General features: G+C 53.0%; 1 protein-coding gene across 2 annotated transcripts in view; it reads left to right on the top strand.

The window, feature by feature from the left end:
* ITGA11 (integrin subunit alpha 11) overlaps positions 1–16171 on the top strand; it is a 163232-nt gene that overhangs the window by 132655 nt on the left and 14406 nt on the right. For both annotated transcript variants that reach the window (XM_010598063.3, XM_010598064.2), the window contains exons 18-22: positions 1398–1508; positions 5999–6084; positions 7601–7808; positions 11878–11976; positions 14097–14173. In XM_010598063.3, the coding sequence (XP_010596365.2) occupies positions 1398–1508; positions 5999–6084; positions 7601–7808; positions 11878–11976; positions 14097–14173 (581 nt within the window). The remainder of the gene's footprint in view (positions 1–1397; positions 1509–5998; positions 6085–7600; positions 7809–11877; positions 11977–14096; positions 14174–16171) is intronic.

Below are 16171 nucleotides of genomic sequence, written 5' to 3' on the forward strand. Positions count from 1 at the left end.
CCCAGGCCACAGCCGGCATCTCTGAGATGCAAGCAGGAGGCACTCAGCTCACCTAGTCCAGTTGTGCAGTGGCCAAAGGGTCAGAAAAGTGAACAGGCATGAGAAGTCTTGATGTCTGTTGATGTCACCCCCTCTGATATGTTTGTGCATTGGTTCTCAAAGTGGGTCAGCAGCATATCTACAGAAAATAGTGTCTATGGCAGTTAGTCTTGAATTGCTGAATAATCGCTCACAGCTGGTGACAGAAACTGAGCCGGCCAATAGGAACTGCCCGCTGGCGCCCCCCACCCCCGCAAGCGTCACCTGGGGCACTTGCCATCCCTGCCATCCCTTCTCGTGGTGCCTAAACCAGCAGCAGCAGCATCAGGGAATGTGTTAGAAATACAGATTCTCGGTCTGTACCCCAGACCTCTGGAATCTGAAACTCTGAGGTGAGACCCAGTAATCAGAGTTTTAATAGGCTCCCCAGGGGCTTCTGGAAACCCTGGTGGCATACTGGTTAAGTGCTACAGCTGCTAACCAAGAGGTCGGCAGTTCAAATCCGCCAGGCGCTCCTTGGAATCTCTATGGGGCAGCTCTACTCTGTCCTATAGGGTTGCTATGAGTCGGAATCGACTCGACGGCAGTGGGTTTGGTTTGGTTTCAGGGGGTTCTGATGCTCCCTAAATCAAGAACCACTGCCTTAACACAAGGGAACCCTGGTGGTATAGTGGTTAAGAGCTATGACCAAAAGGTCAGCAGTTCACATCCCCCAGCCGCTCCTTGGAAACCCTATGGGGCAGTTCTACTCTGACCTATAAGGTTGCTATGAGTCGGAATCAACTTGACGGCAACAGGTACAGGCCTTAATACAAAGAAGTCACTTGATCAGGAATTGCAGCTTCCACGGGGAAAGTTTATTAGGTAGCGCTAAGCACCCCCTTCATTTACCATCTATACATGGGACCAGCCTGAATCACCCCATCTTGTTCACATATTTGTTCATTTAAATTAATTCAATGTTTATTGAGCTCATTCCTTGCTGAGGAGGAAGACTGGCACAATCAGACCGTTGAAATGCCATGTGAGAAGTGGCATTAACCGGTCTGAACAGAGCGTGGGGCTGTCCAGAGGAGCTGGTGGTCAGTGCTGCCTGTTTTTATGGAGGCTGAGGTCTTGGGGCTATGGAAGCCAGGCCTTGAAGGATGAGCAGGAGTTGGGTTGGCATAGCTGAGCCACAGACTCCTGCCCATGTAGCACACTCTTTCCCTCTACGGACCCTGCTGGGAACCTCCATCCACCCACTGACAGCATCTCCTCTGTCCCCCACCAGCTTAGGGAGGTGGAAGTTCTAGCTCAGCGTTAGGGGGCCTGGCTCAGAAACTGATATTCCCTCTCTCCCTCCCTCATCCCCACAGGATACCGCTGACTACGTGAAACCAGTAACCTTCTCAGTAGAGTATGCCCTGGAGGCCGCCGACCACGGACCCATGCTGGACGACGGCTGGCCCACTACCCTCAGAGTCTCGGTACGTGCTGGCATGCCAGGCACGAGAACGGGCACCCCCACGAGTGCAGAGAAGCTTGCTTTCTCCTCCACACTTTCCCCCACAGCTGCCCTGCCAAGCCCACAGCATATCTCCTCCCCTGGGACCCGTGCTGGGTGTTTGCAGAACTTGCCCCTGTCCAAGTTTCCCCAGCAGAGGGTGAGCACTGAGTGGGTGCTGGAGGAAGACAGAGAGTCACAGAGCTGGAAGGGACCTTAGATCTCAACCACCCATCTCCCTCGCTCACAGATGAGGGCACCGAGGCCAGAGAGGGAGCTGCAGCCACTCAGAGTCCGAGCCAGGCCTGGAGCCTGGTCTTCTGCTTGTTGAATGACTAACTGATGAACAGACAACCTGTCCACCCCCAAGCCTGCTCCTAAGTGGCTATAGACCCAGCCCTCAGCCACATTTTCTAATCCCTGGCTCTAGGGGCACCAGCATCTTCTGGAAGACGTTCCCGGCATCAGCAGCCCCATAGAAATCCCATTCAAGAAAATCCATTCTGTCCAAGCTGTGCTGGGAGAACAGGCAAAATTTGTAAATGAGTTATCCTAATGCGAGATGACTTCACATCATACCACTACGCTCTTAACCCTAGGACCCGTGAGGTCCAGTCTTTGGGAGCTGTATTCAGTCCAGCCGCAAACCAGAATTTCAGAACTGCTCAAGTTCTTTACTTGCATTTCTCGAAAACCATGAAGGGTCTGTACAGTCCACGGCGATGCTTCTTAAAATCATCTCTCTTCTCTCATTCGCATCCATCGCCCCCCACAGCTCCTCCCGAATCCCCTCCCCCAACTATCCAGCTCCTCCTCCTGCCCAACACTGTCCTCCATACCTCGGCCCTTTGTTCCTGGTGCTGCATCACAAAAGCCCAAGAGAGGCTGTCTTAAAATGCAGCTCAAGGATGGACCCCAGAGGTCATGGTCCCCGGACCCTCTGTTAGCCCAAGACTGGAACCATTCCTGAAGCCAGCTCTTCTGACAGGGATTAGACTATAAGACAGAAAATGATACTGGTGAGGAGTGAGCTTCTCGGCTCAAGTAGACACATGAGACTGTGTGGGCAGATAGAGATGAGAAGCCAGAGGGGGACAGGAGCTGGCTGAATGGACACGGGGAACACAGGGTGGAGAGGAGGAGTGTGCTGCCTTATTAGGGGGAGAGCAGCTAGGAGTTCATAGCAAGGCGTGTGTATGTTTTGCATGAGAGACTGACTTGATTTGTAAACTTTCACTTAAAGCACAATAAATAAAGTGTAGCTCAAGAGAGGGGAGAAGCTGGGCTGACAAAGCTGGAGTCCCCTCAAGTGGGCTAGGAGAGGGGAAAGCTGGGTGCACTAAGTCATGAATACTTTTTGTCCCACCACAATAATTACAAAGGCACTGCAGCCAGTGAATGAGTACGTGTCACTCATTCTATACACACTTGAAAGCCCATGATACAGATAGTGTGAAGGGTGATCCCTGCTGTCCAGGAACTCACTAGCAGAGGGGAGCTCTGACATTGGTGATATCGATGCAAGGTGGTGATAAGAGTCACAGGAGAGGTCAGAGAATGGGCACCATGAGCTCAGAGGAAGTGTAATCGAGCAATCAGATGGGAGGGCAGGGAGGGCTTCCTGGAGGAGGTGGCTTTTGGTCGGACCTTGGGAATAGACAAGATTCAAACATGCAGAGATGGGGATGATGAATTTTTATTCCAGGAGAGATGACAGTGTCAGCAAGGCATGGAAGGGGGAAAAAGCAGTGGATGTTTCATGAAAGAAAAGTTGAGACAGCTGAAAAAGACGGTCTGCAGGCATATTATCAAGGGTTGAAGAGCAGCTAAATGTATAAAACCTTGTTCATCTGGATTTCCGCCCCAGCAAATTAGAAACATTCTTCCCATTGCTCATTCTATAGGTTCTTTTTGGTTCTAATACCATAATATCTGGCCTTTTGAGGGAATGAACTCAATTCCATACAGTTGAGTGTAATAGTTGCTTATCACGTTAAATTATTACTTATAATCATTTTTCTGAAGGCTTTTATATAATTCTCAGACTTAGTATGCTGGGAGGGGGGATGGTGTTTTATTGAAGGCTCGAGGTTACCAGGATGAACATCAGTGCTGGAATTCAATGACACACTCAAGGACTACAGAAGCATCTAGAAGGATGTCCTTCACTAATTGGCCCCACTTCCCCTACTTCACATGGCTTTGCTGTCTTCTTTGCTGTCCGGTGTCCTGGCTGCTCTTGCAGTGTGCTTGCTTCTAACTACAAACCCACCATGTGATGGGGAAGCCTGAGAAATGTGTCTAAGCTAAGAGCACGTGGACCTTGGTGCAAGAATGCTCTCCTCTGTGAAAAGTTCATGAGTTTAAGACATGAGTGGACTTTGTGACTCCTCTGTCCCCTTCCCTGGGTTTTGGCTGTGCTCTGGGTAGTGACAGTTGCTGCCTCTCAGCTCCAGGCTTGGATATCCAGCTGCCTTCTGAGCATCTGGTCTTGTATGAGCCACAGGCACCTCTAATGTGTCAGACACCTGACTGCACAAAGAAACACCAAAAATTAGTGCCTCAGAATACATTTATTGTGAGTAGATAAGATTCAAATCAAGCAGCGTCAACTCAGAAAGTATACAGATTCTCAGAAGACGGGATAGTAAGAACGGGTTACATAGATCATTGTCATGTTAATTTCTCAGGAGATAGCATCAGAACACGTGCTGGGTTCCAGAGTCAGTGGGCTGTAGAAACAGTCACTAAGGACATGGTATACATTGTCCAGTCAGACCCTGGTGTTCCTGCCTCTGGACACTGGCTGCACGTAGATGATTCTCCAAAAGAGCCCGATGCCTAAGGCAAAACCATCTCCACCTCTGCTAACCTGCTTACTAGGCCTTTGTTTGACGTGAAGGTGAGTTCAGAAATCAGCTCTTTAAAGGCTCAAGGTTCAAAAGCACACCTAGTGGCAGATGGTCCGAGTGGATCACCCCAACTTCATGAACCCAGAAATCTGGATTCCGGGAGAATTAAACCAATTTGTCAAATGCCACGTGCCCCAAAACTTGACTCCTCAAGGTAACCACCCCCCCTTATAAATGAGCTGTGCATACATCCTTCCTGACACCTAAAGGAAACTCTGCCAGTATCCCTTCACCCTGATGACCAGTCAGCCTCGGGCCCTGTTGATCCCACCTCTGAGGTCCCTGCCCTGTTTTCTCCTCTCCACACCCTCTACCACACGACACCACTGTCATCTCTCACCTGAATGGCAGCAGCCTCCTCAGTGGTCTCCCTGCCTCTAGCCTTGCCTCTTCAAGTCCATTTCCCACAGCAGCCAGAGGGAACCTTCAGTGTGTGGGCTCTGGGGGGACACTCCTCTGCCTAAAGTTCTTGGTGGCTCCTATCAGTGTCGAGGCATGACCCCAATGCCCTGTAGGAACTGGCCCCTGCCATGGCTCCATCTCCTCCTTCCTACAACACCAAACTACCCGTAGTTTCCCAAACTCATCATGTCACTTCATGCCACAGGACCTTTGCACAGGCTCTTTCCTCCATCCATCTACTCGGTCAGCTTCAGAACTCTGACCTACTGTCATTTCTCTTAGCTAGTGCCACTGTAACAGAAATACCACAAGTGAGTGCCTCTAACTAACAGAGGTTTATTCTCTCAGAGTTTAGGAGGCTAGAGGTCTGAATATAGGGCACAGGCTCTGGGGAAGACTCTCTCTCTCTCTGTTGGCTCTGAGGGAAAATCCTTTCCCAGCTTCTCCAGCCCTGGTGTTCCTCAGTTCCTTAGCTATATTCCTGAGGTATCTATCTTTCCTCCTTTTGTGCTAGTTTATCCCTATGCCTAATCTGCCCTTTTTATATCTCAAAAGTGTTTAGGTTAAAAGCACACCCTACAATGGGATGGCCTCACTAACGTAACAGAGAAAACCCTAATCCCAAATGGGATTCCATTCAAAGGCATAGGGGTTAGGATTCCAACACATATTTTGGGGAGACGTAATTGAATCTACAACACTTCCTCTGACCGCTTGCAGGCCAAAACAACTGTTTCCTCCCCTGAGCCTCTTCCGTCCCTCATACGTATTCCTGCTTGTTACACACGTCACGTTATAGCTGAGGGCAGAAGCCGTGTCTTCTGTATCCTATATCCCCTTTACCAGAGACCTTGCCCCAACACCGACAATGATCAGTAAATGTTGACTGGAATGGCTCTGCTGAGTTCACCGAGCGTTCTGTTCTACTGGCTCAGTTAAGAACCGAAGGGGCCTCCTTCAGCTGAGTTTTGGGCCATGTTTTGAAAAGGAAGTATCTACCCAAAAACATTAGAAAATGCAGTGTGGTGTCTGGCGAAAGGACACAAAAGACAGAGTCCAATATGCAGTGAGGTGCAGAGAGGAGCTGGTGCGCTGGGGGAATAAGGGGATGGCCCAGGGCAAAGATGGTGGCTGGAAGCTGTGGGGTCTCCCTTCCCAGGTGCCCTTCTGGAATGGCTGCAATGAGGATGAGCACTGTGTCCCCGATCTCGTGTTGGATGCTCGGAGCGACCTGCCCACAGCCATGTGAGTCAGCTCCTCTGTGCCCTCCCCTGGCTCCTTCCCTTCCCAATTGACCGGAGTCTTTGGGCTCCTGGGCCCTGGACTGCTTCTTAGAGGCAGCTGGGACCAAGCACTGAACTCGAGCCTGGGTTCTCTCCCAGATTTAGCCTCTAGCTCCTGTGTGACTTTAGGCAAATCCCTTCCCCTCTCTGAGCTTCAGTTACCTCCTCGGTAAAATGAAAAATCATTAGTCTAATCTGATCTCCTCCAAGTTTGTTTAGAAAAGGAATCCTTTCTTTGGAGCCCACCCTACAAAACAGATGAAAGGTAGAGGTGGGGGATTTGAAGTGCTGCGTGGTCATCTTCCAAACCCCCAGACCAGGCGACCTCAAAGTCCATTGGCTGAACACCTGGACTTCGTGCTAAGGAGGCTAGCAGAGGACAAGCAGGCTGCCCCCACTCCCCTGGTAGAAGCAAACTAGCATCCAAGGGAAGACAATGAACAATATCGTAGCTTAAATTTATGCAATGCATTTGCAAATAATTTATGCTCAAGTTTTACCCAACTTTGAGATGATTTATGATAGAAGGCATACATACCCTCATCTATACAATAAATAGAAATAACATACCCGAACTGTGCAGAATGATGAAGCAGCAAATATTGCAACCGTCTAGGCTAATAATGGAAACTCTGCTGGCATAGTTGTTAAGGGCTACAGCTGCTAACCAAAAGGTCAGCAGTTCGAATCCACCAGGCGCTCCTTGGAAACTCTGTGGTGCAGTTCTACTCTGTCTTATAGGGTCACTATGAGTCAGAATCGACTCGATGGCAATTGGTTTGGGTTTTTTTTTTTTTTTTTGGTTAATAATCAGAAACCCTGGTGGTGTAGTGGTTAAGAGCTATGGCTGCTAACCGAAAGGTTGGCAGTTCGAATCCACCAGACGCTCACTGGAAGCCCTATGGGGCAGCTCTACTCTGTCCTATAAGGTCACTATGAGTCGGAATCAACTCGATGACAACAGGTTTAGGCTATTAGGCAGAATTGTCTTTACATTTATCTTGTGAAACATGCTGAGTGGAGGGGTGATAGCTAAGTAGAGAGCTCTGGGCTGGGAGGAGGCTACAGTCTCTCTAGCGGGGAGTCCCTAGGTGGCACAAAGAATTAATGGGCTCAGCTGCTAACCAAATGTTTGAAGGTTTGAGTCTACCCAGAGGCACCTCAGAAGAAAGACCTGGCAGTCTACTTCCAAAAAATCAGCCATTGAAAACTCTTTGAAACACAGCTCTACTCTGACACATATGGGGTCACCATGAATCAGAGTTGACTCAATGGCAACAGGTTATTAGCGGGAAGGCCAGAGGCCTTTGGGGCAGGAAGTTGTCGTGAAGGGTGAGCTCTTCCCAGCCCACTCATCCACTTCTCTCTCCTCTCCCATGGCTATTCCCATGGGCAAGGGCCAGCCAGGTGCCCCCAGACTCATCTCTCTGTCCCTGCACCCCCGTCATGCCTGACTCCTGGTGGTCTCTTTCCCTCAGGGAGTACTGCCAGAGGGTGCTGCGGAAGCCTGTGCAGGACTGCTCGGCCTACACGCTGTCCTTTGACACCACGGTCTTCATCATCGAGAGCACGCGCCGCCGGGTGGCAGTGGAGGCCATGCTGGAGAACAGGGGCGAGAACGCCTACAGCACAGCCCTGAACATTTCACAGTCAGCAAACCTGCAGTTCGCCAGCTTGATCCAGAAGGTGAGACCTCAGCAGCCTGCCCGGGCTGCCTGAGGGGAAGGACAAGGGCCAGGGCAGTCACCTGGGGAGGCAATCACCTGGGGAAGCAGTCACTTCGGGAGGTTAACAACACCTGGGTCCAGACTTCACCCCCAGAGATTCTAGCTGACCTCGGCTGGGGTGGGGCCTGGCAGCAGTGTGTTTTGAAGGTCCCCAGGCAGTTTCAGGGTGCAGCCAGTGCTGAGGAGCATCGGTACAGGGGGAGGCTGAGTCCTTCTGGAAAGTGAGGAGGACTATCGTTCAGCCAGTCTCCTCAGCCCTAGTCAGGGGCACGCATGCACGCACATACACACACAAGCACACACACACACCGTGTGTACACGTATTCTCTGTACGTTTACCCTCCAGGCTTTCTCAGAAGGATCCTTCTGGCAAGAATCCGAACCAGTTAAACCAGAAAACCAAACCCGTTGCCGTCGAGTTGATTCCCTATAGAACAGAACAGAAGTGCCCCATAGTGTTTCCAAGGAGCGGTTGGTGGATTTGAACTGCTGACCTTTTGGTTAGCAGTTGAGTTCTTAACCACTGTGCCACCAGAGCTCCCAGAACCAGTCACTCCTGCCTTAAAACTCCCAAAGATTTCTCATTGCTTTCACAACAAATTCCAAAGTCCTTATCAGGGCATTCAAGACACTTCTCTGCTTCTCCACCCACCCTTGCCACCTCTCCCTTCACCCCACACGTCTCCCTCTAGGCCACTGGCACCGCTCTTTTGTACCAGGGCCTGCCCACGTGACCCCCTGCCTGGGACTCCCTCCTGCTCTTCCTCGGTAACCACCACGTATCATGTGCTCCCAAGGGGCCAGGCACTGTGCTAAGCACTTGGCATGCATTTAACCGTCACAACCACCTCATGAGTAGCAGTGGTTGTAGCCCATCTTACAGAGGAGAAAACTGAGGCACAGAGAGGGACTAAGTAGCCTGCCCAGGACCACGCAGCTAGCAAGTGGAGGAGTGGAATTCCTGCACTGCAGCCAGCCACTGAGCCTGCAATTCACTACAGGGCATGCCCTCATGTCACGCTTTCTGGGGTCTCTTCCTCAATGTCCCCAAAGGCCACGCAGGGCCCTCCAGCCAGCCGAGCCCTCCGGTACAGCCCTGTGCAGGTTCTGAGGAAATCTCCAGTGTCTGAGGGTCACACCTTCGAAACCTGACCTTCCAGAGAGAGCAAGTGGTCTATCTTAGCTGGGTCTGTCCCTGGGGCTGGGCCAGGGCTGGGCACATAGAAGGCCCTCCAAGAAACAGTTGTCATGTGTGGGTGCTGGGGATCCAAAGTCCTCTCAGACATGGTCCCTGTCTTCACGTTCCTCAGAGTCCAGGGTACGGATGGGACCAACATCAGACCCAGCTGTCCTCACCTCTACCTCAGAACTGACTACCCAGCATACCCCTCAGGGCCTGCCCCGCCCTGGCCACACACACGCACAGAGAGAGAAAGAGAGAAGCATTCCTGCAGTGGGGACGGGAGGCTGAGGGGACAGGGACAAGGCTGCCCCAGGAAGGCGAGGGGTTGCCTGCCGTGTCCTCCCTCCCTGCTCAGTGGGCTCCTGGCATCTTCAGAAGACCTTCAGGAGCCCCTGAGTGGGGGCTTTCTTTGGGCCATGATACCGCTCCCCTCTGCTGCCAGAGTGAAGACGGGGAGCCCACCCCATGGTCTTGCCAAGTCCTCTTCTGCTCAGGGATTTTGTGTCTGTCAGGTTTGGGTATTTAGGGGGGGCTCGTGCCTCGGGCCTACATAGCCTGTTTGCCTGGCCCAGACTTTACAAGGCCAGTCCTATGCCTGTTCACAGCCCCAGGGAGGGAACCGTGGAGTTTTCTTCCTGCCGTACAGAAGGGCTTTTAGAACCGAGGAGAGGCAAAGAGAAGCCAGAAACATCTTCTATGAACCGTTGTGTCCACACACATGGCAAGTGGTGGGAGCGCTGCTTGTGGTCTGACTCCTCCAGAGAGTGCCTCTCCTCATCCCCAGCCCAGGCTGGCCAGGCACATCTTCCATCCCCTTCCCCACCGCCAGCTGGCCAAGAGGAACTTTCTGGAGAAGCCTCTCGGCCAAATGCAACTTTGTTAGTGTGCTCACACGCACTTTTCTCACACACATGCAAAAACACACAAACCTACACACCCACAGGAGGACGCACAAGTACTCTGTATACACGCACCTACATGCAGACCCACCTCCCAGAGTCTACACAGGCAGGCGCTTACATCCACACGTGCACATCGCCAAAGGGCGGCGCGTGCCTATGTCAAGGCAGAGCCCAGCAGTCAGGGACCACAGCAGGTCCAGACAGTAATCATGATAATAGCTGCCATATTTTGAGGGATTACAATCTTCTGGGGAACCGGAGCCCTGGTGGCGTGGTGGCTAAGAGCTCGGCTGCTAACCAAAAGGTTGGTAGTTCAAATCCACCAGCCACCCCTTGGAAACCCTGTGGGGCAGTTCTACTCTGTCCTCTAGGGTCATTATGAGTTGGAATCGACTCAACGGCAACGAGTTTTTTGGGGGGTGCATAAAAATAGGCGTTGCATTTACAGGCAGTATGTCATTTAATCCTCACAACAATTAAATGAGGTACTTAAGTATTATCCCCATTTAACAGATGGGGAAACTGAGACCTGAGTAAATGAGTATGTGGCCAACCAGCAGCACAAAGCTAGAGGAGCGCGTGAGAGTCCCTCCTTTCTGGTTTGTGCTAAGGGGCATCCGTGCTAGCCCAGTGGGGCCCAGCTCAGACAGGCCAAGCAGCCTGGTGGTGTTTCCCCCCTTAGACTCAGCCACCCTTTAAGTGACTTGCTATTCAGGGGTGGGGAGGGCTTGGAGGCAGTGGAGCCACTAAGAAAAAGAGAAAGAAGCTTACTGCCCACCTCCCCCTGCCTGCCAGCCTGATGGCAGCAACAGAGCTCTGGGGACCCTGCCCTGGAGATGGGAGGCTGGAGAGGAAAGGCAAGCAGTGGCCCATCAGACAGGAAAAGCAGGACACGCCTGAGAGCCCCTGAGCCACTGGCAGGTGTGGTCCAGAGGACAAAGCGGCCCTCCTCAGTGCTGACCTGCTCAGTAAAAGCTCCAGGCCCCAGCTGTAACACGGGGCCGCGGCCAATGAGTGAGCTGAGCTGGGAGCTCCAACCACGGGCTGGGGGTTGCATGGCCCACAGTCCAGCTGCCCCTCCATCCCCGACCTCCACCCAAACTGAGACGTCCTCACATGCCTTCCTTCCCGAATAGGCTGACATCTGGGGAACCGGTTGGCCTGCAACTGTGGGGGAGCGGAGTAGAGCCACCTGGGTCACCCCTTGCCCGTGCAGTCAACAGGGACGATGGCATCCTGAAGCCAGAGGGACCTTGGACCAAGGTCCGAGAGAAAGGACATCATTCTCTGCTCTTGGGCAGCAAGAGTTGAACACTGCCATGGGGTGGGGGCAGGGAGGAGTCCTCAGAAAAATTTCTCCAGCATGCCCCCACCAGGAGGTCAGCCCACACCCTGCTCACTGTTTTTCTGGATTACAAAGTCATGCGAGACCCCAAAAATCTCATTCCATGGCCCACAGAGATCCTTTCTAATCCTTCTGATGGAAAGATGTGTGGTCAAGCAGGGGTCCAAAAGCCGGAGGGCAGCAAAGAGCCAAAGGCTGGAGAGTTGCCTCCTCCTTTGCCTTCAGGCAGAAAAACACAGGCTTTAGCATCTGCCCCCCAACCCCAGCTCCTAGCAGCCTGCGCTTAGACAGTGACTCCCTGTCTCTGGGTCTCAGTGTCCCTACCTGTAAGCAGATGGTCAGGCTGATATACAGAGGGAACGGTGAAACGCATATGTGGGCTCAGCCTGCCGGTGCTGAGTGTGCACCCATCATTTCCACACCTGGAACAAGCCACAGCCCAGACCCTAGGCCCTTGATGCTCCCAGAGGCCAAGATGCCTATGCCACAGTCCTCAGCAGGGGCGGTGGGGTGGACTCTAGGAGACTAGGGAGGATGGTTGGGGTGAGGGTCTCAGACCCCATCTAACTGCTGCCTGGGACCTTCCACCCACCCCCAGGACGACTTTGATGGCAGCATCGAGTGCGTGAACGAGGAACGGAGATTCCACAAGAAAGTCTGCAATGTCAGCTACCCCTTCTTCCGGGCCAAGGCCAAGGTTGAGGCTGGGGCAGTACGGGGGCAATGTGGGGGAGGGACTAGGGTGGGTACTGGGAGGTACAGGGAGGCAAGAGAAATGGAAATGAACAGAGCAGGCATGGGAAAGATGGAGAGGCCTGGGGTAGCTTTTAGGTGTAATAGTTTTTGGTCCCATTAAGTGCATTCGAATGATCTAATTAGCCAGCCCACCCCTGGAGAGCATCCGTGCCCCCTTTATGTCCCGGGGAATCCCTACCACTCTCACCCCGCCGTTCTCCCACCCCCTCTCAGCCAAGTTTTTCCAATTTCCAGCCTCTTTGTCATCGTGCTGTGTATGGTGAAGGATGGGGAGAGGAATCTAACATTTCTTGAGCTCCTAACACGTGCACAAAAGCGTGTAGGGTGTGGGAAGGGGCATGTAAGGTGTGGGAAGGAGCATGTAGGGTGTGAGAAGGGAGTGTGTAAGGTATGGGAAGGAACGTGTAGGGTGTGGGAAGGAGCATGCAGGGTGTGGGAAGGAGCATGCAGGGTGTGGGAAGGGAGTGTGTAAGGTATGGGAAGGAACGTGTAGGGTGTGGGAAGGAGCATGTAGGGTGTGGGAAGGAGCCTGTAAGGTGTGGGAAGGGGGTGTGTAGGGTGTGGGAAGGAGCGTGTAGGGTGTGTGAAGGAGGGGGTGAATTAGCCAGGAAAGGGAGGTAAACTCCAGATGGTGTGGGAGTATTTGGCCATCAGCCGCGGGCAGTAGGCAGCCACTGAAGGTTCTGGAGCAGGAGAAGGCCTGATTGAGACTAAAAACCCAAACCCATTGCTGTCAAGTCAATTCCGACTCATCATGACCCTACAGGACAGGGTAGAACTGCCCCATAGTTTCCAAGGAGCACCTGGTGGATTTGAACTGCTGACCTATTGGTTAGCAGCTGTAGCTGTTAACCACTACGCCACCTGGGCCCCTGATTGAGGCTAAGCTGCTGGTAAAGTAGGACTCGGAGGATCTGGGGCAGGAGCCAGGCTAGATGAGAGCAGCGTGTCCCGGGAGCAGGGTCAGCAAGGCTTGGGGAGGAGAGGAGGTACAGCGTGTCCCGGGAGCAGGGTCAGCAAGGCTTGGGGAGGAGAGGAGGTGGTGGGGGGAGATTGGGACTCCTGGTAAAAGAACCCCTCCGGTGGTGCATAAATCAAGGTTGTAGTTTATGGAGTGAGACACCAACAAGCTCAGCAGCTATGAAGTGAAGACGCAGGGGGCCAGGGGAAGAAGTAGAACAGACCATAGGCTGCCGAGCCCCCACCGAGCCACTTCCTGAGATCTCCTTGGGAAACTGGGCTTGAGGGTCAGACTTGGGGAGAGCAAATGAGATCTGCCCAAAGCCCCAGTAACGCCCCTGGGGTGGGCCAGAGAGGAGGCAAGGGGGGTCAGACACTGCAGGGCCTTGGTCAGGGGACCTGGGCCCCACTCCTGGGCAAAGGGCAAAGGGCAAGGGAAGCATCAGGGCCTGGCTCACCGGTGTGGCCGGAGCGCTGCTGGACAAGGAGGCCTTTTTAATCTGCTGGGTGCCTGGGGCACCATTTACCCTTCTCTCACTGCACCCCCCTACCCCGCCCCTGCACACACACATAGGAGGAACAGTGGGTGAGGTGGTATTTCCACTGGCTTCTGGCCCCCGCAACCTGTGGTACACGGCGCTGGCCATCTCCCCTTCCTGCCATCTTGTCCCCTTCCCCAAAATTCCTGCAGAAAGTGCCTAAAGCTGGACCTGCTGCCTTCTAGCTGCCTTCAGTTAAAAACGTGTAGGGTGCGGGAAGGAGCCTGTAGGGTGTGGGAAGGAGCCTGTAGGGTGCAGGAAGGAGCCTGTAGGGTGTGGGAAGGAGCCTGTAGGGTGTGGGAAGGAGGAGGAGGGAAGGGGGCTGGACCCTCAGCCAAGGAACCCCATCGCAGAAGCTGTTGTCTTTGGCTGCATCCCCCTCAGTAGCCCCCCAAGCCTCTGCTCACTTTACCCCAGCACCTGGTCCTCCTGTCCCCCCCACCTATTCCCAGCCAGCAGGGCACACCCAGGCAGGGCATGGGTGGTCTGCCAAGGCCTGATCCCGGCAATGCCCAGATGTACAGCTCCCAGCTGCCCTGCTCAGGTGACTTCTTCCTTGCAGGTGTCATTCCGTCTAGATTTTGAGTTCAGCAAATCTGTCTTTCTGCACCATCTGGAGATCCAGCTTGCTGTGGGCAGGTCAGGCCACACCCACTCCTTCTCCCTCCAGCTCAGGGCTCTGGGCCCCCACTCTCTCCCTCCTCCCACTGTTCACTGCCCCTCCCTGCACTGAATCCAGTGCCCAGTGTCTCGCTGCTCCATCCTGGAAGGGCCCATGGGTCAGTCCCAGAGTGCGGACCCACCTGCTGCCTGCCTTGTGCCACCGTTCTTCACTCTTTAGCAGTTTGGCCATAAATAACAGTGACAGTCCCTTGCCTTTATGTAATCCAGTTGCTGCCGAGTCAACTCCAGCTCATGGCAACCCCACGTGCGTCCACGGGGCTTTCAGTGGCTGGTTTGTCAGAAGTAGATGACAGGCCTTTCTTCCAAGGTGCCTCTGGGTGGGCTCGAACCTACAGCCTTTCATTTAGCTGCTGGACACGTTAACTCTTTGCATAACCCAGGGATTCCTTACCTTTATAGAGCAGTTATTTTTTAAAAACCCTATACAGTTATAAAATACTACACATATCTCAGTCAGTTCCCACAGCAGCCCTTTAAGTTAGGCAAAGCAGAGGTCATCTCCCACCCCCACCAATTTACAGATAAGAGAACTGAGGCTCAGAGAGGTTGAGTGGATTTCCCAATGACACACAGCATCTAAATAGTAGAACTAGGAGCTGGACATTAATTCCCCTACTCCTTATCCAGTGCTCTTTCCTGTTCATCTCTCTCCCCTTGCAAGCTATTCCTTTTTAAGGACCTTTCTTTACAAGGTACATGTGTGTCTCCCCCCCAGGCCTTCCTGAGGCAGCCTGCTATAGGTTGACACCATAAATCACCCTGCGTCGGTAGTAAACACGCTTTCCTTTTTCACAGAATTACCTCGATGTGGGCAGGGAGGGGGGAATTCTGTCTACTGTGGAGGCTCATAAACAGCCAAATCCTGCAGAGAACTTCTCCACGCTGAGAAATAAGTACTCAGGGAAACCGAACACCAACCTTCTAACACACACTCACACATTCACACTCACACACAGTCATATACTCACACGCATACACACTCACACTCTCACACACATGCACACTCACACACATCCCAGTCAGAGGTCTGGAAGCACAGGGGGTCCACACGCCAGCACATGCTCACTTCTCAGCTGTACTTAGTGAAGTGTGCCTTTTGCTGGAATTCTTACTGGACGGGAGACAGAGCCAGGCAGACACAGGGATACTTCACGGCCTCCCTCCTGCTCTTTGCGCACTTAGAAAACAGTCCCGTTTCTCACAGGGCACAAATGCGCTTGCATAGGCATGTTTTTGGTACAAGTGTGTGCGCTGTGGGTGTTTGTGAATCTGGTGTGTTGGAGGGGGCGTTGCAGGGGTGTCTGTGTGGGTTGGGTGTCCTGTTTTCTAACTAGACACCTATCCTGGGGGCAGAGGACTTAGTTTATATGCTGAGCGGAAATCATATATTCTTCTGTCTAAAATGATTTGACCTGGTAGTTCATGGTGCTCAGATGAAAGGGAAGCATGTGTAACAACCGCCCCCCTACACACACACCAGTGTCTCTGAATTTCACTCTCAACCTTTCCACAGCAGCAAAGCCACCTCAGCCAACCCCATAGGAGCTGCCCTCAAGCCGGGTGAGGAGCAGCTTTCCTTCGGCTGTGCAAGCATAAATAAGCAACTCTGCCAGGAATTCCCAGTTGTCTTTCCCTCATGTGGAAGGAGCAGGCTGCTTCTCCCACCTTCCCCCGCAGGCATTACCTCCCTCTAGCCCACAGCACAGATGATGAGGCCAAGAGGGGGTAACAAAGGCGCTTGGGGCTGAGCCCGCAGAGTCGTCCAAGCTTCAGTCCAGTCTTTCCCTGACCCCACACAGCCCAGAGGTGCTGCACCTAAGAAAGTGACAGGAACAGCTGACCTCATCCATCCCCTGCCTCTCTCAGGACGCCTGTCCTCTCCTAAGGAGACGCCTGGGGTTCCCTCTCTCGCCTGTTCTGGTGCTTATCTGCTCTATACGCCAGGATGTTCTT

Source organism: Loxodonta africana, chromosome 13 (assembly GCF_030014295.1).
Source record: "Loxodonta africana isolate mLoxAfr1 chromosome 13, mLoxAfr1.hap2, whole genome shotgun sequence".
Classification (NCBI taxonomy): domain Eukaryota; kingdom Metazoa; phylum Chordata; class Mammalia; order Proboscidea; family Elephantidae; genus Loxodonta; species Loxodonta africana.